This window comes from Podarcis cretensis (assembly GCF_951804945.1).
Source record: "Podarcis cretensis genome assembly, chromosome: 2".
Lineage (NCBI taxonomy): Eukaryota > Metazoa > Chordata > Lepidosauria > Squamata > Lacertidae > Podarcis > Podarcis cretensis.
In genome coordinates, this window is record NC_137171.1 from 9,513,293 (window position 1) to 9,537,932 (window position 24,640).

Genomic DNA, 24,640 nt, shown 5'->3' on the forward strand with positions numbered 1-24,640 from the left:
CAAGGAGCAGATTAGTTTAGACTCTGGGATCGTGAAACACAGCAAATACCCAGTATGCATGCAGCAAAGCAGTATGCACACTGCTTGCAGAAGCAGTAAACGACATTTAGCTTATTTGTGAATGGTAGGATCTGTGCCATTTAGGACACTGACCTTATTTTACAACTTTCCCTTGAATATAAGAATGTTCACCCTCCACCCACCCCATACTAATTGTACAGCCGCAGGTGGTACTGCAGTGGTAAGGATGATCAGAGGCAGTAGTGGATGGAGCTATTATTATTATTATTATTATTATTATTATTATTATTATTATTGCCACCCATCTTACTGGGTTACTCCAGCAACTCCGGGCGGCTTCCAACAAATTAAAACACAGTAAGACATCAAAAGATTAAAAACATTACCAAGTTTGATTGTAGTGTAGACCTATGGTTCTCAAACTTTTTTCTCTAGGCCACATTCATTCCCCCCCCCCAATAATATTTTATTAAAGCTTTTTCATAATACAGTAAGATAAAAGAAACCAAGCTAAATAAAAATAAAATAAAAACAGAGAGAAGAAAAAGCACAGAGTCCTCTCGCAAAGGTAGCTCTTAACCCACGTCATGCACAGAAAGTGGGGATCCCTCCCAAATCTCACCTGGGAGCTTCCCTTCCTTCTCCCTGGCTCTCAGCCTCAGAGATCTTCCCTGCCTTTCACCCAGGGCCCTTCCACCATCCATCCATCCACCCACCTCCCTCATGTATGTGTAATCCTTGTCCCAACGATCCCCAGATGGTGGAAATGTCAGGTGCCATCGCAGCGTCCAGGCATCTTCACTTGGTCGCAAATGGGCCAAAAGTCAGGTGCAAAATGGGCTGATCTATATGGCACCCCATATGGGATGATGGAAGGAGAGGCCCATGCTGCAAGCATGCTAAGGTCATGGCTCAGAGAACCACGTGACCAACCTCTCATGCTTGGCACTTGCCCCCCCCTCTGTGTCTAGAGATGCCTCTTGATCAGATATGATGGTGTTCGGTGAGAGACAAACAGGTGGACTCCCCTCCTTTCTAGAGTGAAATCTGGAGGGTATTTTTTGGGTGCTTAATCTAGGTCAGTGGGGAAAAGCCTTAGAAATTGGGTATTATGGAGGTAGCTGTGCTGCAGCTGCCAATTTCTGTGTTGGTGGAGGGAAATCAGGTGGGCCTGTTGATGATTTACGAAACCTCCCAATCTCCTGTGCTGAAGGGGTTTGGATGCCACAGAGGTATCCCACTGGCAGGGGTCTTTATCATGCCTACCAAAAGTGTAATCCGGTTACTAACAGTGGTCCCAAACCTGGAGTTGGTGTGACCAAAAGAATGGTAAAAAAAGACCTTGGCCAGGAATGAGTCGCATCAGGGCTTCAGATGTGGTGGCAGCCCTGTTGCTCTCGAGCCTTTTGTCATTTCACCCTCCCGGCTGGATAGGTGGTGGGTTTTTTTGCACTCACGGCTTCCCCAGGAACCCTGGGAATTGTAGTTTGGTGCTGGTGCTGAGCATCTGGATGTAGAGAGCCCCGGCCTACTTTACAGAACTACAGTTCCCACGGTTCCCTGGGAAAAGCTGGGCCATGACGGCTAAGCTAGTTTAAGTCTGGGGATGTCTTAATTAGGCCACACATTCCAGCACTTCGGAAATAAGGTCATTTGTGTGTTTGTAATGCCAAGCACCTCTTCCTGAGGCTCTTCTTCTTTTTCTTTTTTAATTGGGTGTTTGTATTCATTTACTCTGTAATAGCCTCTCCGGCACCGGCTGGAAAAGAATGTGTTTGCAGTGCAATAGTTTAAAACAACAACAGCAACTTAAAAATTGTTTAATAGCACGATGAGTCTCTCAGTGGATCCGACTTTTAGGGTAGCTGCAACTCAAGCACAACCAAGAACTTTTACTATCTGGATGGGCAGTGAAAGGTAGATGGGGTAAAGGAGGGGAGCAGTGTACAGCATCTGGGGTATATTTGCAAGCATCCATTTATATATATATATCACCACTGCATACATCTCCTCTTTCTGCCCTCTCCCCTCAAGTTTCCTATGTCTAGAGACCTGGGAGATGGACATGAACCCTGAAGAACTATAATGCACCTGTGTGTGCAACACAGAATGCATTTTAAAAATGAGTACACGGCCTCCAGCATCTTCCCAAAAGACAGAAAAGAGACCAGGGACTGGCAGCAAAAAGTAGGGATTCTCCCTGGTAAATAGGGGCAATGGTGTGTTTGTCAGTTCAGCTATGCAGCAAGCCTGCCACAAGTTCTGGGGTCCATATTTATGTCAAGGGACGCGGGTGGCGCTGTGGGTTAAACCACAGAGCCTAGGACTTGCCGATCAGAAGGTTGGTGGTTCGAATCCCCGCAACGAGGTGAGCTCCCATTGCTCGGTCCCGGCTCCTGCCAACCTAGCAGTTCGAAAGCACGTCAAAGTGCAAGTAGATAAATAGGTACCGCTCTGGCGTGAAGGTAAACGGCGTTTCCGTGTGCTGCTCTGGTTCTCCAGAAGTGGCTTAGTCATGCTGGCCACATGACCCGGAAGCTGTACGCCGGCTCCCTCGGCCAATAAAGCGAGATGAGCGCCGCAACCCCAGAATCGGTTGCGACTGGACCTAATGGTCAGGGCTATTACTATATTTATGTCAGTCGTTTGTGGCCTATCAATAGCCCCAGAAGGGAGGTGGAAAGAACGTTTGGGGGGGGGAGACAGGGAGCCCCCATTCATCAAACAGAAACGGGACAACTTGGATAGGAAAACGTTTGCGAATTGGAAGGGGGGGCTGCTTGCTTGTTCCTTGATTTGTCGAACAGCTTCCTTCCAGTTTCCAAAATCTCCGCTGCCCTTGGTTTCGGTACCCATAGGTTGGGGATATTCACAAGCCTGCTTTGGTTTCCCGTCTTCTTGCTTTGAGTCCCCTGCTGAAGCCGTGCAGCTGGGGATGAACTCTGCAGCACAAAGCTCCCCCTCCCGACTCACTCAGAGCTGCGCCACCTCACCCTGCCCTTTCTCCCGTTGCGGTGACTTTGACCTACTTCGGTGTCTGAAGGCGGCGGCAGCACTTTCACAGGTGCCAGAGAGGCTGAGATCAAACTTTAAAATGTATCGCGGCAGGCAGGATGTGCTGGGCCAGGAGCGAAAGCAGACGCGGTCAGGGCGTGGTGGGGCTGCCGCCTATTTGATTGCAGAGCAACCTTTACCTTTGCAAGGGATGCTATTCCTTCCGTGAACCTTGCCAGGCGTTTGGAAACACCTTCACCGGGGTGGTAAACAAAGAAGCAAGGGGTGATAAGCAGGCTATCCTTTCTGATTCCTGTTACCTGTTGAACTGAGCCCTCCCATCTTGAACAAAAAATGTTTTTCCCCCTCCTGGAAAATTTCCAGCCCTGATCCAAAAGCAGTGAGGTCTGCTGAGTGAGACAGACTTGTTCAAGGCCACCAGTTCAAGTGGTAAAATTACACACAGGTACCTATGATATAAGGGACGCGGGTGACGCTGTGGGTTAAACCGCAGAGCCTAGGACTTTCCGATCGGAAGGTCGGTGGTTCGAATCCCCGCGATGGGGTGAGCTTCTGTTGCTCAGTCCCTGCTCCTGCCAACCTAGCAGTTCGAAAGCACGTCAAGGTGCAAGTAGATAAATAGGTACCGCTCTGGCGGGAAGGTAAACGGCGTTTCCGTGCGCTGCTCTGGTTTGCCAGAAGCGGCTTAGTCATGGCTCCCTCGGCCAATAAAGCGAGATGAGAGCCGCAACCCCAGAGTTGGCCACGACTGGACCTAATGGTCAGGGGTCCCTTTACCTATTATATAGCCCCAAATGGCTTCGTCTTCTAAGGGGAACCTGCCCCCCCCCCAATATCTTATTGAACTCCAGCTCCCATCAGCCCCAGTCAGCATAGCCAGGGGTCACAGAAGATGCAGTGAGATCTGGAGGGCCACAGGTTTCCCAATGCTTGTTGTATGCAAAGCATCTTTGAGGAGGTGCAATTTTCATGGGAGGTGTGGGGAAGTATGAAGGAGGGATGCCTGCCACTTTCTGCTGCAGTCTCCTGCAGTTGCCTCTTGCCAATAGGCTGGCTGAGGGCGGGGGGCAGTTAATCACAAAAATAGAGGTTGGGGAAAGGTTACATACCCCCCTCCTAAATTTGGTTTGCTCAGATGCTGTCGCTGTCAGGGTTGTATCAACAGAATAACACATGGCAGCAATGTGATCTTCGTAATTTTATCCTAAGGAGGGGACCCACATTTCAGTTTCCCAGTCCTCACATCCCATCCTTGGGCCGTTCCTGAACTCATTCTGAAACCAGGTCACTGGAGACAAAACAAAAGCGAAATGAAAAGCCCCCATTAACCCTGATGTAAATGGGCTTCTGGTGAACCCAGTTGCCTAGGCAGCTCACCACAAGCCGAGCTTGCCAGAAACTTCGGAGGAGCGGTGTGTGAAAATATCTCCCACTGCATCATGGGACCGGTCAGAAAACAGGCTCACCAGACCCATATTCAAACCAGGTTGGATTCTGTTCTCCCCAATTCCTCAGCTTGGTTTTAAAAACAAGCCCAAATATGTGTGAGCTTGACTGTCTCTCCTTAGTCTTGACAGTGGATCAGTATGCCTGTCTGTTAACCAGAAGGTTGGTGATTCAAGCCCACCCAGGGGCAGCTGTTTGCAGGATTCCTGAATTTCGGGGGGTTGGACTAGATGACCCTCGGGTCCCTCCGGACTCTGCAATTCTCTGATTCTATCATGGGGCTTTAGTTCAACAGCAGTGCCCATGCTTGGCATGCAAAACACACTAGGTCCAATCCATCTGGAAAAGACCCCCGGTGTTTTAAGCCGGAGAGAGCTGTTGCCCAGTCCGCTGTAGCCAATCCTGAGCTACATGGACCGATGCTATCAGGTGCCTGAAATCCCAACTCCTTAAAACTGTGCAGAACAACCGCTGCCATGCAGAGGAGAGGGGGCATCCCTTGTTTTTGCAACTTTGATCAGTCCTTTAGCAGGAAAAAAAAGGCAAACATTGAATCCCTGGGAACCGAGATGCTTCTAAATATATCACTTGTGGGGTGGGGGCCTCTGGTAGTGTTTTGTCCCCTTAGCAATCTCTCCCCCCCTCCCATCTCAGTGAAGCAAACAAATATCCTTGTGATCACATTTGGTATCTTTATTTCCCAGGCTCTCTGCCTGTTCTGGGAGCGCTGCTGCAGTTCCAACAAGCCCACGGATGCACTCTGATTTGTTTAACCTACTTAAAGCCAAAAAACCGAGCTGCTCTTTCCTCTCCTGCCCCTCCCTCCCCTGTTCCACTGATGAAGGAACGTGCAGGCAGATTAAAGCCTGCACGAGTAGCTAGTGTCTCCTGGCAGGCTTCAGCTAAGACCCTAGCTAGACTCGTGTTCCCTTTCTGGGTAATCTTATTTATTGACACATCACCATTTTGCAAGGGAAGCATCGGCCTCCTTCCTGGGAGGTGGGCTACTCTCCTTCTCCAGAAGGACATCACTCGGAGCCAAGGTGCGCTGGGTGGGGAGGCCGGATGGGACCAGTTAGGTTCAATTTGGTACGGCTTCCATTCCAGGCTGTTGGCATGGACTCCACAAACAACTAATTTTTACTCTGTTTTCCACAAAGACAGGGTCAAGTTGCATTCTCAGGTCAATACAAAGGGGTTTCTCTACTCCAAGGGAGCCCCTTGTTAGCGGCCTAAGATCCATCTCTCTTTCACAGGTCTGTGGCCCTCCAGATGTTGGCAGACTCCAGATTCCATCAGCCCCAGCCAACTTGAGCAATGATGGGAGTTGTAGTCCTCCAACGTCACGGTTTCCCCAGCCCTGTTCTATAACCTGCTTTTAATGGAACTGCTGTGACTTCATGCAAGTGGGTTGTTTAAGTGGTTTCTGTTGGATTACTGATGTCCTTTAGAAGAGTCTGGGTTTTTTGAGGAAGGGGCAGGACTCCCCACTTTTTGTAGTGTACCCCAGTGTCCAAAGGATGCTTGCATTGGAAGGGATGCATTTGACCTTTGCAGGAAGGTTACATCACAGCACGGTGTCCATTCTTTTCTGGCAAGTGCTCCCTTAACAAGATACAACAAATGCAGACGTTCTTCCAATTTTGGCAACCCAAGTTTTAATCTGAGATATCAGATCCTTTGCTGGAAACTTTTTTGGCAAGCCTAACCAGACACATGATTTAGTTACTTACATTTGTTCTGAAAGTCTTGCTGATTCTTATCTTTATTTTGAACAATGATGGCTTTATATATATATTTATTTGTGAGATTTATCTGTGTTTTTATCAGTATGCCACTTGGAGAACGTTTAGATCAAGCAGTTTATACATTTTCCTAAATACGTTTTTTTTTAATTGCCTGCCATCGAAGCAGCCCTGCTGTGAAGTAGGTCATTATAACCCCCATTTTATGGATATGGGAACTGAGGCTTAGATATAGTTTGCATGTTCTTGGATGAGCAGAGATTTGAACACAGCTTGAAGCCATGTGCTATTGCCTGCCAAACGTGTCTTCTTTCATGTTAACAAAATGTGTTATCCTTAACACTGACTCCAGTTTAATAAAATAGATTTCTCTCTCCCCCCCCCCCAGTTAATTTGCCAAACCCATTTAGATACTTGTGTTGGAATTCAGGGCAGGCCAGCATTAGAACCTCAAATTAGCCCCACATTTTGGCCCTTGAATTTGGAACCAGAAGTTTGCTATTAGAGATTGGCCGAGGAGCCTGCCTTTCCTATTGATCGGCTAAGCAAGCAAAATCCGACTCCTTTTTCTTTCCTGTTGAGCTGCAGCCTTTAGTTGGATCCAGGTAGGTGTAAAATAATTCATGCAAAAGTCAACTTCAAAGCGATAGATTAGCCAGCCCAAAATAGGGTCATTGCTCGTATCTGCAGAGGAAGGAGGAAAATCGGGTTTCACCGCTTAAAAAAAAAAAGAAAAAAGGAGGGGGAAAACAACAGCAGCTCCCTGGCCTAGATTCCGAAATACATCAGGACTGCCGCCAGCTGTTGACTGCTTCAAAGGCAGTGTGAATCTGCCTTACAGACATGCTCCAGAGCCACCCGGGAGCTGCTGAATTTGCCTTTATCAGGTGAATTCAGGTCAAAAGGTACAAGGCATTGCAGCAGCAGCAGCAGCCTTCAGTGCAGGGGCTCTGGAGGGCGCCTTGGATTGAATTTCAGCAGCGCCCGGGAAGTGCAAACTGCCGCAGTTTCTTTTCCTGCTGTGACATGTTCAGTGGCGCAGCTGAGATCCGTTCCCTGGTTTCTGGTTTGCTCTAGGTCCGAGGACTTGCCGGGTGTGGGCCGAGATGGCCTCTTCCCTATGCGCTGGCCCCTCTGCAGAGAAACCAACTGCAGCGTCAGCAAGCAGGAGCAGCGTGGGCACTGTGACGGTGCTGATGGATGAGGCAGCACACAATGGCAGCCACTAATAATGCCATTCGGAGAGGAAGGGGTGTGCTTGGCTGTTGGTGGAGGGTGTTGCTTTTGCTGATGGTGCCAATTTGGCTTACAAGGGGTTGGTGGTACAGTGGTACCTCGGGTTAGAGATGCTTCAGGTTACAGACACTTCAGGTCACAGACTCCGCTAACCCAGAAATAGTACCTCGGGTTAAGAACTTTGCTTCAGGATGAGAACAGAAATCGCGCTCCGGCGGTGCGGCAGCAGCAGACCCCATTAGCTAAAGTGGTGCTTCAGGTTAAGAACAGTTTCAGGTTAAGAACGGACCTCCAGAACAAATTAAGTTCTTAACCCGAGGTACCACTGTACAGGGGAGCTGACGGCTGTTGATGCAGAGGAGAGGCTTCTGCTCTCATTTCTCTGCCACTGACCTGCTCTATTGACCTTGTTTGAGGCATCATAATCATAATTTTATTATTTATACCCTACCCGTATAAAAACATAATCAAACATCAAAAGCTTCCCTGGGCCTCAGATTCTGCTTCCAGGCAGGCAACTGTTTGCGTGTTTCCAGGAATGCCAGAAAGACCCCTTCTCCCTTCCCCCAATCTTCCAAAAACTGGCATTGGGCTAGAATGTATTTTTTTAAATTACGGAATAGCCAGCTCCTGCTCTCTGCCTGTGAATACACACTCAAAACAGGCTCAGAGCTGTTTTCGTGTCAAAAGTGCGCTGTCCCTTCACATCGCACGCTCACAACTTGCCTGGATATCTCAAAACTCCCTGCTCCAGATGTTACAGCATTGTGAGGTGCGTTGGGAATTACCTGCGGAGGTGAGAAAGATGCTATATAGGTTGATAAGTGCTTCAAAACTAGGTAAAGCTTGCAGTCCATATTGAAATCTAGCAAAATATTGTTATTCAAGCCCTCCGTTCTGCTTCAAAGGAAGTTACCTTGTACTAGGTCAAGAGTTTTTGTCTCATCCAGCCTGGTGTTTTCCACTCTGGCTTTCCAGGATCTCAGGCACAGAGAGTTCTTTCCCATCACCTGCTGCTGCCTGATCTCCTTTTAAGCTAGAAATAACAAAAATTGTGCCAGAGACCTTTTGCATGCAAGAGGATATCCTGTGCCACTGAACTGTAATCCCTCTTCTTCAAGCTGTCAGGATCCATCATGTTTCAAGAGACTGCTGCCTTTTACGAAGAAGTAAATTCCATAGAGATCAATGGGTCTGATGCCTACATGAAGGTATATGGTAGCCATCGTCAAAAAATCAAAAGGGCTGTCACATGGAAGATGGAGCAAGCTTGTTTTCTCCAGCTCTGGCGGGTCGGACGCAAATGTATTCTGGCTAAACACCAGGAATGAACATTCTGAGAGCAAGAGCAGTGGAATGGACTCCCTTGGGAGCTGGTGGACTCTCCATCCTTAGAGGTTTTAAGCAGAGGTTGGATGGCCATCTGTCATGGATGCTTAAACTTAGATTCTTGCATTGCAGGGGGTTGGACTAGATGACCCCTGGGGGTCCCTTCCAACTCTGCATTTTTATGATTCTGTATAGCGCAGAGGCAGCATCTGCAGTCCCACTCAGTACTGTTAGGGGTTGCACATTCCCTTTCTCGTACACTTGTCACAGAAGCCAGGAGGGTAGCATTTTATCAGTAGAGGCATATCCAAACACAGGCGCAAGAATTGGAGCATCCGTCTGTGATTTGCTAGGCATCTTCTTGGGTGCAGGACCAGTGGTCAGGGATGATGGGAAATGTAGTCCAGCTGGAGACCCGAGTCTGGGGAAACCCTGATCTGGAGGGCCACAGATTTCCTACCCCTTCTGTAAATCAAGGGTAGCCAACATGGTGCCCTCCAGGTGTTGATCAACTCCCATCATGCCCAGCAAATGTGGCTAAGTCAAGGATGATGGGAACTGTAGTCTGACAATGTTTGGGGGAGCCACACTGCCTATCCCTGCTCTACATGGTCTTTGTATGTTTCCTGATCTTCCTCTGCTTTGAGCTGATTGTTAAACTTTCCATTTTAGATTCCTGCCTGTACGATAATCTTGCTCAGCTGCAATTGCAGAACCGCAGTGCGTTAAGTGGCTTCATTTTGTAACGATAGTAGCAAGGATGAAATAATAATAATGTGCATTTGGAGCTAGCTGGGGCGCCACAATGTGGGCGGGGGGACGACGTGAGTTTAGGTGTCTTTTAGCAGAGGCGAGTAAATAGGCTGAAATGATCCTATTCAGTACTATTTTAAACCGGCGGCTGCCAACTTTCAGGGTGTTGTGAAAAGCCGAGATATAAATATAGATAATCCACAGTCTGCCCACCTTTGAAAGCAGTGGTTTTCAGTGTTTCAGGAAATACTTTGCAGACACACTGATCTGTAAGAAATCCATGTGTCACTGAGGATTCAGGGGCAATATTTAGTGTGCTGCATCACCCCGGCACACAGGGTCCTCCTCGCTGATGGCCCTGCATCAGAATGTGCCCTCTAGAGAACATGCCCATCACTTCTGCAGCAATCTGCACATTGCAGTGAAAGATAAGCACCTGGCTTGTCTGCTGTTATTGATCTTCTCAGCAAGGAAATCCTCCTGATAAGAAGGTTCTCCAGAGCACAGTTTTCAGGCCGCTGTTTTTAAACAAAATAAGAGGCAGCGGAAAGTACATTCATCAGTGCATGTGGTCGGGATGAAGGAACATGACAAGATGTCTCTCCAAACAAGTATTAAAAAAAGGTCATGCGAAAGCCACTCTTCTGCCGGTTTAACGAGGTGCCATTTCTTACATTTGAAAAACCAGAGAAACACAGAAGTGGGAGTGCTAATTGGGTGTAGGACAGAAGATGCAAGGCAGGCTGGTCAAGGGTTTGCTGGGGACTAAGACCAGCAAATGGCAAAGCAGCACTGTTAACTCTCACATTGCACAGACCAGAATGATCAGAAACAGTATGAGAGTTCTTGAGAAGCAGTTTGAAAGATTCAGGATTTGAGATTATGCTTTGCACGCACAAGGTTTCAGATTCAATCTCCAACGTCTAGTCAGGCTGGAAGATAACAGTTAAAGGGACCCCTGACCATTAGGTCCTGTCGTGACCGAATCGGGTTGCGGCGCTCATCTCGCTTTATTGGCTGAGGGATCTGGCGTACAGTCATGTGGCCAGCATGACTAAGCCACTTCTGGTGAACCAGAGCAGCGCACGTAAATGCCGTTTACCTTCCTGCCGAAGCGGTACCTATTTATCTACTTGCACTTTGACGTGCTTTCAAACTGCTAGGTTGGCAGGAGCAGGGACCGAGCAACGGGAGCTCACCCCGTCATGGAGATTCGAACCGCCAACCTTCTGATCGGCAAGTCCTAGGCTCTGTGGTTTAACCCACAGCGCCACCCATGTCCCAGCTGGAAGATGCCCCTCTCTGAAATCCTGGAGTGTTGCTGCTGCCAGTGCAGGCAAATATTGAGCTAAATGGACCAATGGTCTGAACTCAGTATAAGACAGATTCCTGTGTTCCTTGGTTTGTATACCCAGCCTCTTGCAGGTTAAGGATGCGTCACCCAAACGCTCTAAGACCCAGATCTGGCACTGGTGCAGCCTGCGACAGCTACTTGTGCGAAATACACCTCGCCACCCACCTGTATTTTGTCAGCCACTTATTTGCCCTAATTAAGAAAATCGCTGTTTGTAGTCTGATCAGATACAAGCCCATTCCTGTGGTCTTCGCTTCAAAAATTACAGCAGCAGCAATAAGTGCTGCAAAGCATATCCCAGTGTGTCATATGCAAATCTGGCTCCAAAAGTAAGCTTTGCACAGTTTCCAAAGTTCAGAGTGCACAAGCAAAATTATCAGATGATTTTGCAAAACTAGAAAGCCAAAATTGGGTAGAGAAAGCAGGTACTGTACAGTGCTATACCTCTTAAATAGGTACATTGGCACAGTGTGGTGTACTGCTTCAAATCACACAATTTTTATAGAATCTATACCAAACTCTGTTATACTATATGTATTCGCATAAACCATCCTGAGAAGAGCTGACCTGGGTATCTAGAAGTAATGAGAAGGTAATGGGGCATAATGCAGACATCTGGATTTCTTTTTCCACTGCCTGAGGGAGAACGGGAGATTATAAATACTGGGAACGAGGAATCCTGGGTTCCATCACACCTCCTGCCTATTCGTGTTGTATATTTGCAAAGGTGCATTTTTTCATGGTAGGGAGAGATTTATTTAAACTTGTAGGAGTGATGGTGGCAGTCCCATTTTATCTGCTCCGTCCTTGCAGCTGCAATCTGGGCTGCCCAGATTTAAGTATTGCGCAACTCATATTTTTGCAGATTAACCTCTGCTGCACTTAGCTTTTACCGAGAGGTCTGGTGCCCTAACTTGACCCAGGGGTCAGTAGGGCTTGGATCAGTAGGGCTCGGTGTGCCGTTTTCAGGCAAGAGACTCTCATTTTGGCTTCCGGAAAGCCCCCGTCCTCTTCTTAAAGGCTCCCTGCAATCCTACGCATGGTGAAAATAAGGGAAAGGGGCTGCTCTCCTTCTTACGGAGAGCGTTCTGCACATGCACAGATGCACTCTTTTCTAAAACCTGCTCCCTGCGGTCCCGGCTGGGCGTGGCGATTCTCCTCCAGGAGCCCGCCGCGAACTTGCCCATGCACTAACAAGGAAGGATCCGGCCACCTCCACAGCTCCCCTTCCTCTCGGATCGCGTCTCTCGCCCGCCCCCGCTGGCATGCATGCAGCTGCACGCGCAACCCCCCGTTTGCATGCATGCATGCAGCTAGCTGCATGCGCAACCCCCATGCATGCATGCATGCCGCTGCATGCGCAAACATGCAATGCCGCGTCTTGCATCGCGGGCGCCTCGCGTGCAGAGAGCCGCCTCCTGCTGTCGGGAGGAGGATGAATGCCGCCCGAGCCATGTGAGCCGCGAGTCAGGTGTCTCCCCTCCCCGCCTTGGCGGCGCTCCAGCACGTTGCCTGTTCCCGACGCTCGTTCCGCGGCAGCTAGAGGCGGACACGTGAGGCGCTGACCCGATTGGAGGCGAAGCGGAGCTGGGAACCGGAGCCCGCTCCTGCCCCCGCCGCCCCCTCGGAGCTCTCCTCCGGCGGCGATTGGCAGGCGCTCCAAATAACAGGCGCTCGGGCTGCTGCTCGCTTGGCACAGATGCGCGGCGGGCAGCGCCGCCATCCCGGGGCAATTCGGCCGCCCCATTTGCAAAGGCGGCAGAAAAAAAGTCGCGGGGATGGGCACGGAAGCAAAGTTATTGAAGGGTTTTTTTAAGAGAGAGAAAAAGGGAGAAGTCGATGACCATGGACGTAGCCAAGGGGGCAGTTGACCCCCTAAATCAGTCAAAATCAATACAAATTTGAGCAGTGGCGTAGCGTGGGGGGTGCAGGGGGGGGCGACCGCACCGGGCGCAACATCTGGGGGTGGGTTAGGGTTAGGGGGCGCAAATCCACGGGTTAGGGGGCACAAATGCATGGGTTAGGGGGCGCAAATTACTTGCCTTGCCCCGGGTGCTGACAACCCACGCTACGCCACTGAATTTGAGGTTCCTCCCCAGCAAAAGACTGCACCCCTAACAAAAAACCTGGCTACGCCCATGGAGAAGTGGTCGACATATTACAGAATTTTGGGGGTTTTCTGCTCCTAAGCATGTATGCAGAGAGCCAGAGTTTTGAAGCGTAACCCGGTACCCAAGACTAGTGGGACAGGATTCAAATTGATGCCCAATTTCAGTGTGTCTAGGTGGAATCAAGGTGCCAACAGTTGTTTTCCACCAACTTCGCTTCTGATCAATTGGGCAATTCCACCGACCCCTGCAAAACAACCCTTGAGGCCACTTCAGGTATCCAAAAGAAGTGATAAAAATAAGTTCTGTGTGAGAGATGCATGCATCTCAGTTCTGAACATACAGAGTTGCTGCTATGCTGAGTAAAAAACATTTTTCATCTAGCCCAGGGTTTCCCAAACTTGGGTTTTGAACTACAACACCCATCACCCCTAGCTGGCAGGTCTGGTGGTCAGGGATGATGGGACTTGTAGTCCAAAAACAGCTGGAGACCCAAGTTTGATCTAGCCCAATACAATCTCTCCCATGACTGGCAGCGGCTACCCCAAAGATTTCAGGCAAAAATCTTTCCTGTTGCCTTTGCTATCCTGCTGGGCTTAACAAGAATCTGACCTGGAACATTCTGCTGTATGCAGAGTATGTGATCTTCTGCTAAAAAGGTAAAGGTAAAGGACCCCTGATACTTAAGTCCAGTCGCGGACGACTCTAGGGTTGCAGTGCTCATCTCGCTTTACAGACCGAGGGAGCCAATGTTTGTCCGCAGACAGTTTTTCCGGGTCACGTGGCCAGCATGACTAAGCTGATTCTGGCGAAACCAGAGCAGCGCACGGAAATGCCGTTTACCTTCCCGCTGGAGCGGTACCTATTTATCTACTTGCACTTTGACGTGCTTTCGAACTGCTAGGTTGGCAGGAGCAGGGACTGAGCAACGGGAGCTCACCCCGTTGTGGGGATTCGGACCGCCGACCTTCCGATCGGCAAGCTCTAGGCTCATTGGTTTAGACCACAGCGCTACTTCTGCTGTCCAATCAGGAGGGTGAGATTTGTTCCAACAAGGGGATCACTTTCACCACATCGTCCTCGTCAGAATGCTCCCCCAGATCCTCTCCCTCACACCCTCCACTGCCAAATTAATCCGGATTTACTATTTCTGCAGGGTTGTGTGTGTTTTTTTCTTAAATTTATCGGATTTTCTGCAGAAACGGTAAATCCGGATTAAATGGGTGAATAATAATGGGGCAGCATTTTGATGAGGACGTGTGGTGATTTCACTTGCTCTGCTTATCTTTGCAGCATCTTTTGACTGTCCAGAGGAGGTCCTAAGGTGTTGGGGGGAAGGGAAGGTGTTTGCCTCTCTGATCCACAGAACCAGCAGTGATAGAAAAAGCACATTGTGGGACATGCATGCCTTGTTGAACTGTTTGCTTTTAGGCTGAGGTCCAGAGCCCACCATAGAAGTTGAATCTTTGGCTTCGTTGTTCATTTGATGATGGAGTTTGGGCTGTTCTCTGTTTGGAGAAGAGGCCAACTGTTTAGGGTTTGAGAATTCCTTGATCTAGGCCAGAGCTCAAATGCAGTTCTAGATCATGCAAGCGAATTCCCAGATGCCCCTTCAGCTGACGGTCTGCCGAGCAGAATGGTTTGAGTGCGCTCTCTCGCTGGGAAGAAACTCTTTTCCCATGCCCAAAGTTGGTTTTAAGGCTGGCGCTGCTTGCAGCCTGAACAAGCTGCCCTTGCCCTTATAAGCTTCACAATGCCTAGGAAAACATAAAAGAGAGGCGGTTTATTTTTGGCGCATGTTTTTGAAGCCAGGGGTTTTTGCAGGACAGAGCTGAGTGACGATGATTGGCCCTTACGGCAAATTAAACTCATTCTGTCACCAAAAGATAGAAAGGAGCGAGGGAGTGTGGAGACGTTTGCTCGGAAAGTACTTCTCCCTTCCTGATGTAGGTCGCATGCGGATGTGGTGTGTGAGTTCGGGCACATAAGTCGAGGAGCCAGAGGGAGTGCGGCTCCTGTAACACTTCTGTGTGGTCCACTTTACAAAATCCTTCTGCAATGGAGCACATCTCTGCTCTTGGAGGGGGGCAGAGGAGAAAATGTTGAGTTAGCAAAGGAGGCATCAGGAAAAGGGAGAGGAGCTGAAAGCTGGTGGGACCACTGGCCTTCCCCTGTGGCTCTTCAGGAATGATGAGAGTTGTCATCCCGCAAGGTCTAGAGGGCCAGAGGATCCCACCTGTACTTGGTAGGGATGTCAAGGGGCTATTGTTGTCAAAGAGCTTTCCTTAGCCTCTCTATAGTCTCTTCCCTTTGGCCAGACCTGAACACACAGGCTGATCTCCCATCCTGATCAATTCCTCTGACGTCAGGCTCACAACCTGCCCTGGCCTTGAGACCTGGCAGTGCAAAGCCATTAAAAAGGGTGTTAAGGGGTATTTTCACCACGCGATTCCCTAGATGCACTGTTGGAAGGGAAGCCAATTGCCCTGAGCTGATTGGGCCTCTAGTTTGGCATTTGCAGTGGCACCTTGTGGGGTCCTGGCACGGCCTTCTGCCTCTCAGATGGCCGCTTTCGTGCCTTCATATGCGTGCCATCCGCTTGCCCTAGTTTTCATGCAGCACGTGTCGCCCGGGCCACATCATTCTGTGCTCTTCCCCATGCGCCGTCCCACATGGAGGCTGCATGCGTTCAGTCGGTCACTGGCTTCACACCTTCAGGCACAGCTGCCAGCTCAGTGCCCTGGCGGAAAGAGACACAGTTTTTTTGCAGGGAGGAAGGGTGGTGGTGGTGGTTTTGCAGCAGCAGTGACCCCATTCGAGGCCGAATTTCCCCATTTCCTCCTCTCTGACCTCTGTGCACAGGTTTTGACTGGTCAGATGGCTGGCACACATGCCGTCTGCGAAAAGACAGAGCCATGGTTTGCCACTACCAACCAAAGAAGGGGTGGAGCAATGGTGGTTTGAAATCACAGCCAGGTTGATGTCGTATGAATGCTAAAGGCACCATTTGAAATCTGCAACGGATGTTGTCTTACTACTGCTTTCGCTTCTCGCAGCCGTCGTAGATTGCAGAATAAAGTTTGCTTGGAGCTTTCAGCAGAAAGTTGCTCAGCTTGGCCTTGATCGGTGGTTCCGCAAGCCACCTCATATTCTCCATCATTCCCTTCCCTCTCTTCCAGCAATGCCCTATATGGCACTAGTTCACGGTGATTTTTGCTTTCTTTGGCCCTCAAGATATGAGAGCTGAGGAATTGAAAGGGTCTGTTTGCTAGCTGCCTGCCGCTGCTTACAAGAGAGTTGGTGGGCTGGAGGCAGGAACAAACTCACTTTATAGGTCACCAGCACCTCTTTGAACCCATGGTGCCCATTGTCTTGGCAAGGCATCTGGAGTCTTCTGTGAAGACACACCCAGGGGTGCCCTTTTTAAAGCAAACCAGGGGGTCTGCTCACTCCCACACTTATTGTTTACATCCAAGCAATGGCATAGACTCTGGTGACCTGGTCCTTGCTCAGCCACTAAAAAACGGCAAAAAAATTTTGAATTAGAGAATCTCCTGGAATGTTTTCCGGAGCATTTTCTTATGCAAATTAGGATCATTTGCATCTGTAAATTTTCAGTTTGCATTGGAGGGGAAAAAATATATTAATGACCTGAAGAGTGATCTAATTGAAGATAAAATAGTGACTGAGTGCTTTTGTTGTTTAGTCGTTTAGTCGTGTCCGACTCTTCGTGACCCCATGGACCAGAGAACGCCAGGCACTTCTGTCCTCCACTGCCCCCTGCAGCTTGGTCAGACTCATGCTGGTAACCTCGAAAACACTATCCAACCATCTCGTCCTCTGTCGCCCCCTTCTCCTTGTGCCCTCCATCTTTCCCAGCATCAGGGTCTTTTCCAGGGAGTCTTCTCTTCTCATGAGGTGGCCAAAGTACTGGAGCCTCAGCTTCACAATCTGTCCTTCCAGTGAGCACTCAGGGCTGATTTCCTTCAGAATGGATAGGTTTGATCTTCTTGCAGTCCATGGGACTCTCAAGAGTCTCCTCCAGCACCAGAATTCAAAAGCATCAATTCTTCGGCGATCAGCCTTCTTTATGGTCCAGCTCTCACTTCCATACATCACTACTGGGAAAACCATAGCTTTAACTATACGGACCTTTGTTGGCAAGGTGATCTCTCTACTTCTCAAGATGCTGTCTAGGCCTGTCATTGCCCTTTTCCCAAGAAGCAGGCGTCTTTTAATTTCGTGGCTGCTGTCACCATCTGCAGTGATCATGGAGCCCAAGAAAGTAAAATCTCTCACTGCCTCCATTTCTTCCCCTTCTATATGCTAGGAGGTGATGGGACCAGTAGCCATGATCTTCGTTTTTTTGATGTTGAGCTTCAGACCATATTTTGCACTCTCCTCTTTCACCCTCAATAAAAGGTTCTTTAATTCCTCCACACTTTCTGCCATCAAGGTTGTGTCATCTGCATATCTGAGGTTGTTGATATTTCTTCTTCTTAATTCCGGCTAGGGATTCATCCAGCCCAGCCTTTCACATGATGAATTCTGCATATAAGTTAAATAAGCAGGGAGACAAAATGCAGCCTTGTCGTACTCCTTTCCCAATTTTGAACCAATCAGTTGTTCCATATCCAGTTCTAACTGTAGCTTCTTGTCCCACATAGAGATTTCTCAGGAGACAGATGAGGTGATCAGGCACTCCCATTTCTTTAAGAACTTGCCATAGTTTGCCATGGTCGACACAGTCAAAGGCTTTTGCATAGTCAATGAAGCAGAAGTAAATGTCTTTCTGGAACTCTCTAGCTTTCTCCATTATCCAGCGCATGTTTGCAATTTGGTCTCTGGTTCCTCTGCCTCTTCTAAATCCAGCTTGCACTTCTGGGAGTTCTCGGTCCACATACTGCTTGAGCCTTCCTTGTAGAATTTTAAGCATAACCTTGCTAGCATGAGAAATTAGTGCAATTGTGCGATAGTTGGAGCATTCTTTGGCACTGCCCTTCTTTGGGATTGGGATGTAGACTGATCTTCTCCAATCTTCTGGCCACTGCTGAGTTTTCCAAACTTGCTGGCATATTGAGTGTAGCACCTTAACAGCATCATCTTTTAAAATTTTAAATAGTTCAGCTGGAATACCATCACTTCCACTGGCCTTGTTATTTGCAGTGCTTTCTAAGGCCCATTTGACTTCACTCTCCAGGATGTCTGGCTCAAGGTCAGCAACCACACTACCTGGGGTATATAAGACATCCATTTCTTTCAGGTATAATTCCTCTGTGTATTCTTGCCGCCTCTTCTTGATGTCTTCTGCTTCTGTTAGGTCCTTTCCACTTTTGTCCTTTATTATGGAAATCTTTGTACGAAATGTTCCTTTCATATCTCCAATTTTCTTGAACAGATCTCTGGTTCTTCCCATTCTATTGCTTTCCTCTATTTCTTTGCATTGCTTGTTTAAGAAGGTCTTCTTGTCTCTCCTTGCTATTCTTTGGAAATCTGCATTCAATTTCCTGTATGTTTCACGATCTCCCTTGCATTTTGCTTGCCTTCTCTCCCCCGCTATTTGTAAGGCCTCATTGGACAGCCACTTTGCTTTCTTGCATTTCCTTTTCATTGGGATGGTTTTCGTTGCTGCCTCCTGTATAATGTTACGAGCCTCCATCCATAGTTCTTCAGGCACTCTGTCCACCAAATCTAAATCCTTAAACCTGTTCCTCACTTCCACTGTGTATTCATAAGGGATTTGACTTAGATTGTATCTTACCGGCCCAGTGGTTTTTCCTACTTTCTTCAGTTTAAGCTTGAATTTTGCTATAAGAAGCTGATGATCTGAGCCACAGTCAGCTCCAGGTCTTGTTTTTGCTGACTGTATAGAGCTTCTCCATCTTTGGCTGCAGAGAATATAATCAATCTGATTTCGATGCTGCCCATCTGGTGATGTCCATGTGTAGAGTCGTCTCTTGTGTTGTTGGAAAAGCGTGTTTGTGATGACCAGCTCGTTCTCTTGACAGAACTCTATTAGCCTTTGCCCTGCTTCATTTTGATCTCCAAGGCCAAACTTGCCAGTTGTTCCTTTTATCTCTTGACTCCCTACTTTAGCATTCCAATCCCCTATAATGAGAAGAACATCCTTCTTTGGTGTCACTTCTATAAGGTGTTGTAAGTCTTCATAGAATTGGTCAATTTCAGTTTCTTCAGCACCAGTAGTTGGTGCATAAACTTGGATTACTGTGATGTTAAAAGGTCTGCCTTGGATTCGTATCGAGATCATTCTATCATTTTTGAGATTGCATCCCAGTACAGCTTTTGCCACTCTTTTGTTGACTATGAGGGCCACTCCATTTCTTTTACGGGTTTCTTGCCCACAGTAGTAGATATGATGGTCATCCGAACTGAATTCACCCATTCCCGTCCATTTTAGTTCACTGATGCCCAGGATGTCAATATTTATTCTTGCCATCTCATTTTTGACCACCTCCAACTTACCCATGTTCATGGTTCTTACATTCCAGGTTCCTATGCAATATTTTTCTTTACAGCATTGGACTTTCCTTTCGCTTCCAGGCATGTAGACTGAGTGCTATGTAGACTGAGTGCTACATAGATATATTTATAATGTTGTGTTTTACAAGGATCATATGAGGATGATTATTAATGTATTTTTCTTTTTTTCTTTAGTTTTTATGTTTGATATATTATTTTTTATTTTTCTCCAGTTTGAATTTCATGGTACATTAGGTTGAAAACCTTTCATAAAACGTTTTTTAAAAAAGAGTTATCTAATTTAGTCTGCTCCTTTCACTTGTCCTTAGTAAACATACTTAACAATTTAGGGGTGGTTTGCCTAATACTACGGTATATTGGCAACTGGTACCTAGAATCATAGAATCATAGAATCATAGAGTTGGAAGAGACCACAAGGGCCATGGAGTCCAACCCCCTGCCAAGCAGGAAACACCATCAGAGCACTCCTGACATATGGTTGTCAAGCCTCTGCTTAAAGACCTCCAAAGAAGGAGACTCCACCACACTCCTTGGCAGCAAATTCCACTGTCAAACAGCTCTTACTGTCAGGAAGTTCTTCCTAATGTTTAGGTGGAATCTTCTTTCTTGTAGTTTGGAGCCATTGCTCTGTGTCCGCTTCTCTGGAGCAGCAGAAAACAACCTTTCTCCCTCCTCTATGTGACATCCTTTTATATATTTGAACATGGCTATCATATCACCCCTTAACCTCCTCTTCTCCAGGCTAATTGTTCATTGTTACCAAGATACTTAGGAAGCGTAGTTTTCCCCTCCTCATTTTACACTCACAACAACCCTGTGAGGTGGGTTAGGCTAAGGCCCGGTCACCCAGTGAGCTTCATGGCTGAGTGAGGATTCGAATGCGGGTCTCCCAGGTCAACATCTGACACTCAGTTTTATATTAGGGATCTCTTCAACCAAGCGACTTCTAAGCAAATAAATGTTCCAAGCATGGTTTCAGCTCACACCTGCTAGGCGTCTCTCTGCAGTTCCACAGTCCTGATCTTTTCCCCACCTCCTCCTTGTCCACCCTCTCTCCAGGTGGCGTGATCCTGTATGTGGGCTCCACAGCCGGCTCCAGCCCCACCCCGGGCAGCCCCCCCAGTGGATACCTGGTGCCTTCGCCTCAACACTCACTGCCATCCTCGCTGGAAGAGCTGACTCTTACGGAGATCGGGGCCATTAAGCCTCAACGGGCCAGCTCCCCGTCCTCGCCCAAGGTAGCCTTCCAGTTCCCCGAGGGCATCCACTACCCCAGCAAGGGCCAATCGCCCCCAACGCAGAGCAGGGTACCTGCTACCAAACAGAACGGAGCCACCGGCACCTTCACAAGTAAGTGACTCTCAGTTTGTCAGCATCTTTGTTTGGGTGGTATTATTACTATAATAAAAACAATAACAACAATAATAATAATAATAATAATAATAATAATAATAATAATAATAATATTTTTTTTTATTTATACCCCGCCCTCCCCAGCCAAAGCCGGGCTCAGGGCGGCTAACAAGCAATAATAAAAACACGTTGAATGAATACAACTTAAAAACAAGATTAAAATACAACATTAAAATATTGAAACAGTAAAATTATTATTATTATTATTATTATTATTATTATTACAGTCATATCTCATGTTACGTCCGCTTCATGTTACGTTCTTTCAGGTTACGTCCCGTGGCAACCCGGAAGTATCAGAAAGGGTTACTTCCGGGTTTCGCCGCTGGCGCATGCGCAGACATGCAAGATGACGTAATGCACAGAAGCAGCGAATTGCAACCCGCGCGTGCGCAGATGCGCCGCTGCGGGTTGTGCTCTTTTTTATGTTGCGAACTGGCCTCCGGAACGGATCCCGTTCGCAACCAGAGGTACCACTGCATTATTATTATTATTATTGTTATTAGGTTTTTCAAAAAAACTTTAACAAATTTACTTCAAATCCAATTCTATGATTCTAAGATCTGCCTAGTTACTTGCGATTTTAAAACCTACCTTACTGCAAAGGCTCAAGGCTGGGTCTAGCATTTCTTCTCATTACGTCCCTTTAATTTATCGCGTGGGAGCGCGAGCTCATTGCTACTCCCGTTTTAAAGAAGAGAAGAAACGTTTCACTTAGCTGAAGCGGGTTTGGTGTTGTGTTGGCATACAAATCTCCATGTCCATTGGGCCTGCACACTCAAAACCGGCCTTGCCCAACCAGCTGAATCTCCAGCCATTTTGGGCTTAACAACTGCCATGACTATTGGGAGCGCTGCCACCTCTGGTTAATAATGCGAGTTATAGCTCCCGAAATCTGGAGGATGCCATGTTGGGGGGGGGGGGGAATGGCAGGGGGCAGAGACTGAGGGTGGAGAGGAGGGCACAGGTGGAGAATTAACCGCCATTTTTCTCTCCCTCAACAGAGACAGGTGGGATGGTTCTGCTCTGCAAGGTTTGCGGTGACATTGCCTCAGGCTTCCACTATGGCGTCCATGCTTGTGAGGGGTGCAAGGTAAGCTGTGCCCTGCTTATTCTCCTTTTCACACATCTATAAAGTTTTCTCTTAAGCAATAAGGACTGGAAATCGTTGTTGTTTTTTTAAGTAAAAAAAGAACCAAGCTTAGATCCTTAGAACACTGAATTTGGCACCTTTTATCGAATCTTCTACTTGTGCATTGGAATGTGGATGACACACAACTCTGACTCTTGCGTGTGCTTTTCATAGATCTCGGGACTATGTTTTCCAAACCAGCCGTGAGCTCTGCATTAACTGGTTTACTTTTAAAGTGCCTTGCAGAAGTGATTAGTCTTGACTCTCGCCTGCCCTTCTCCCTGTTTGCATTGAAAGCAGGCGTGCTATATACTGCAATATGCCCCCTAGCCAAGTAGGCGTTGGAAGGCGATGCTCAGACATGGTTAGGAGAGACAAAACGGATGCTTTGGTTATGACCAGGGGCATTGCAAGGTGCTTATGTGGTAAAGGCCTTATGGAACAAGGCTGCATTATATTTGCATATTCTGATTTGTACATGTAGCTGCCTCTGGGAAATTAAGATTGCAAGTTGCTGGGAGTCTTACTAGCACTGTGTGTGTGTGTGTGTGTGTGTGTGGGTGGGTGTCAAAAGGGGAGTAGGGAAGGGTTGAGCGACCCAGACCCTGCTGCAAAACACCCCCCCAAAGTCCCCCACATGCTGTGGTTCAGGCCATCTGGGCGGCCCCATAACAGCATTCCTGCAGCTTATCAAGCCAATTGGAGACCACTTTGTTTGCTGTCCATCTAAACTGGCTCCCTGGGAATTTGGGGGAGAGTTAACTTGCGCTAGGCTCCCTATAGCTCACTACAACCCCTTCAGCCAACTTTTGGAAAGAGGCTAACAGCATTTTCAGCTTTAAATACATCTCTGAAAACAGAGCAGATAGGGCTGCCATCTGGAATTTCCCAGACATAGCCAAGATTCATCCATCAATAATAGCGTCTGGGTGGAATTTTTGAAAATGGGTTAAAATGTCCAGGAAAACCCATATTAGAAGTGTTGAATTTTTTTGCGAATTTCCTGAAAAATAACTAAGAACCATTATTTTGGGGAGAGATGTTCACTTTTGGAAATATGGCAACCCTAAGTGCAGACCAGGGACGTGGCTGGCATTGTGGGTTAAACCACAGAGCCTAGGACTTGCCGATCAGAAGGTCGGCGGTTCGAATCCCCGTGATGTGGTGAGCTCCCATTGCTCGGTCCCTGCTCCTGCCAACCTAGTAGTTCGAAAGCACATCAAAGTGCAAGTAGATAAATAGGTACCGCTCCAGCGGGAAGGTAAACAGCGTTTCCGTGCACTGCTCTGGTTCACCAGAAGCGGCTTAGTCATGCTGGCCACATGACCCAGAAGCTGTACACCGGCTCCCTCGGCCAATAAAGCGAGATGAGCGCCGCAACCCCAGAGTCGTCCGCAACTGGACCTAATGGTCAGGGGTCCCTTTACCTTTACCTAAGTGCAGACCAGGGGGTCAGCGCGTGGCATGTGTTAGTGTTAGTTCCTCTTTGCTAACCTGGTCACTGTTTCATTCCGTCCGCCAGGGCTTCTTTCGCAGGAGCATTCAGCAGAACATCAACTACAAGATGTGTGTGAAGAACGAAAACTGCATGATCATGAGGATGAACCGCAACCGTTGCCAGCACTGCCGCTTCAAGAAGTGCCTGGCGGTGGGCATGTCAAGAGATGGTAAGCATCTAGGCAGGGTCAGAGCAGCCACCAGAGCAGCAGACTCTTGCTCTCGGGGCTGTGGGTTCGAGCCCCATGTTGGGCAAAAACATCCTGCATTGCCATAGATGACCCTTGAGGTCCCTTCCAGCTCTGCAATTCTATGATTCCATGTTTCGGGGCAGCTCTAATGAATTACTTTCAGTGACAATCCAGAGCTTTGGATGTACATCAATAGCAGGCCCTGTGGTTTTCCTGCAAATGCGTTAGAATTAGTTGAGCAACACCAAACTGCATTGAAGTGTCCTGTGTTTCATCTAAGAGATAGTAGGCAGAGTGTTTGTTTACAGTCTTGTAAAACACAGACCTGGGGGCATCCTCCCTAAAAGGGCTGGGGAGTGGGGCATGAGAAAAGGGTGCTAGACCCTGGTATGCTTTCTCATTAATGTGTCCCACAATACAAAGCCCAAGCCAGCCTTTAAAGCACAAGCAACGGCTGGCTGTTTCCACTGCTCCTTTACTCTTACAAGGGCACTGTGTCAGCAAATCCTTTGGTTGATAAATAGAGCCCTGGGCTGATTTATGCTTCCAGACCAGGATTTCCAGGGCAACGGAGAAAGTTGTGGGAGGAGCCCCTCTTGCCCGGAAAGCAGGCAGCATCCTTTGATTAATAGTCACGACAACTCTCTTGGGTACATGATAGATGTACCCAGAAACCTTGAGGAGCTGGTGACTAATTTCGGCTTCGCAGTGATGCTGTGGATTTTGGAACAGGGTTGGATCTGGTCCCCCTCCGCTTTGTCTGCGGAAAAGTTAATGCCAAAATTGGCAGTCGCCGTCACCCCACAAGTTGCAGAAATTGTGCATACGTGCAGTGGGTCAGGGCATCTAGTTGTTAACCAGAAGGTTGGTGGTTCAAGCTCACCCACCCAGGGATGGCT

General features: G+C 48.0%; 1 protein-coding gene across 3 annotated transcripts in view; it reads left to right on the forward strand.

Annotated features, from left to right (window-relative positions):
* Nucleotides 1-24,640, forward strand: part of LOC307210660 (nuclear receptor subfamily 1 group D member 1-like) — a 59,815-nt gene that overhangs the window by 24,507 nt on the left and 10,668 nt on the right. For all 3 annotated transcript variants that reach the window (XM_079966731.1, XM_079966730.1, XM_079966732.1), the window contains exons 2-4: nucleotides 20,568-20,858; nucleotides 21,926-22,014; nucleotides 23,576-23,720. In XM_079966731.1, the coding sequence (XP_079822857.1) occupies nucleotides 20,568-20,858; nucleotides 21,926-22,014; nucleotides 23,576-23,720 (525 nt within the window). The remainder of the gene's footprint in view (nucleotides 1-20,567; nucleotides 20,859-21,925; nucleotides 22,015-23,575; nucleotides 23,721-24,640) is intronic.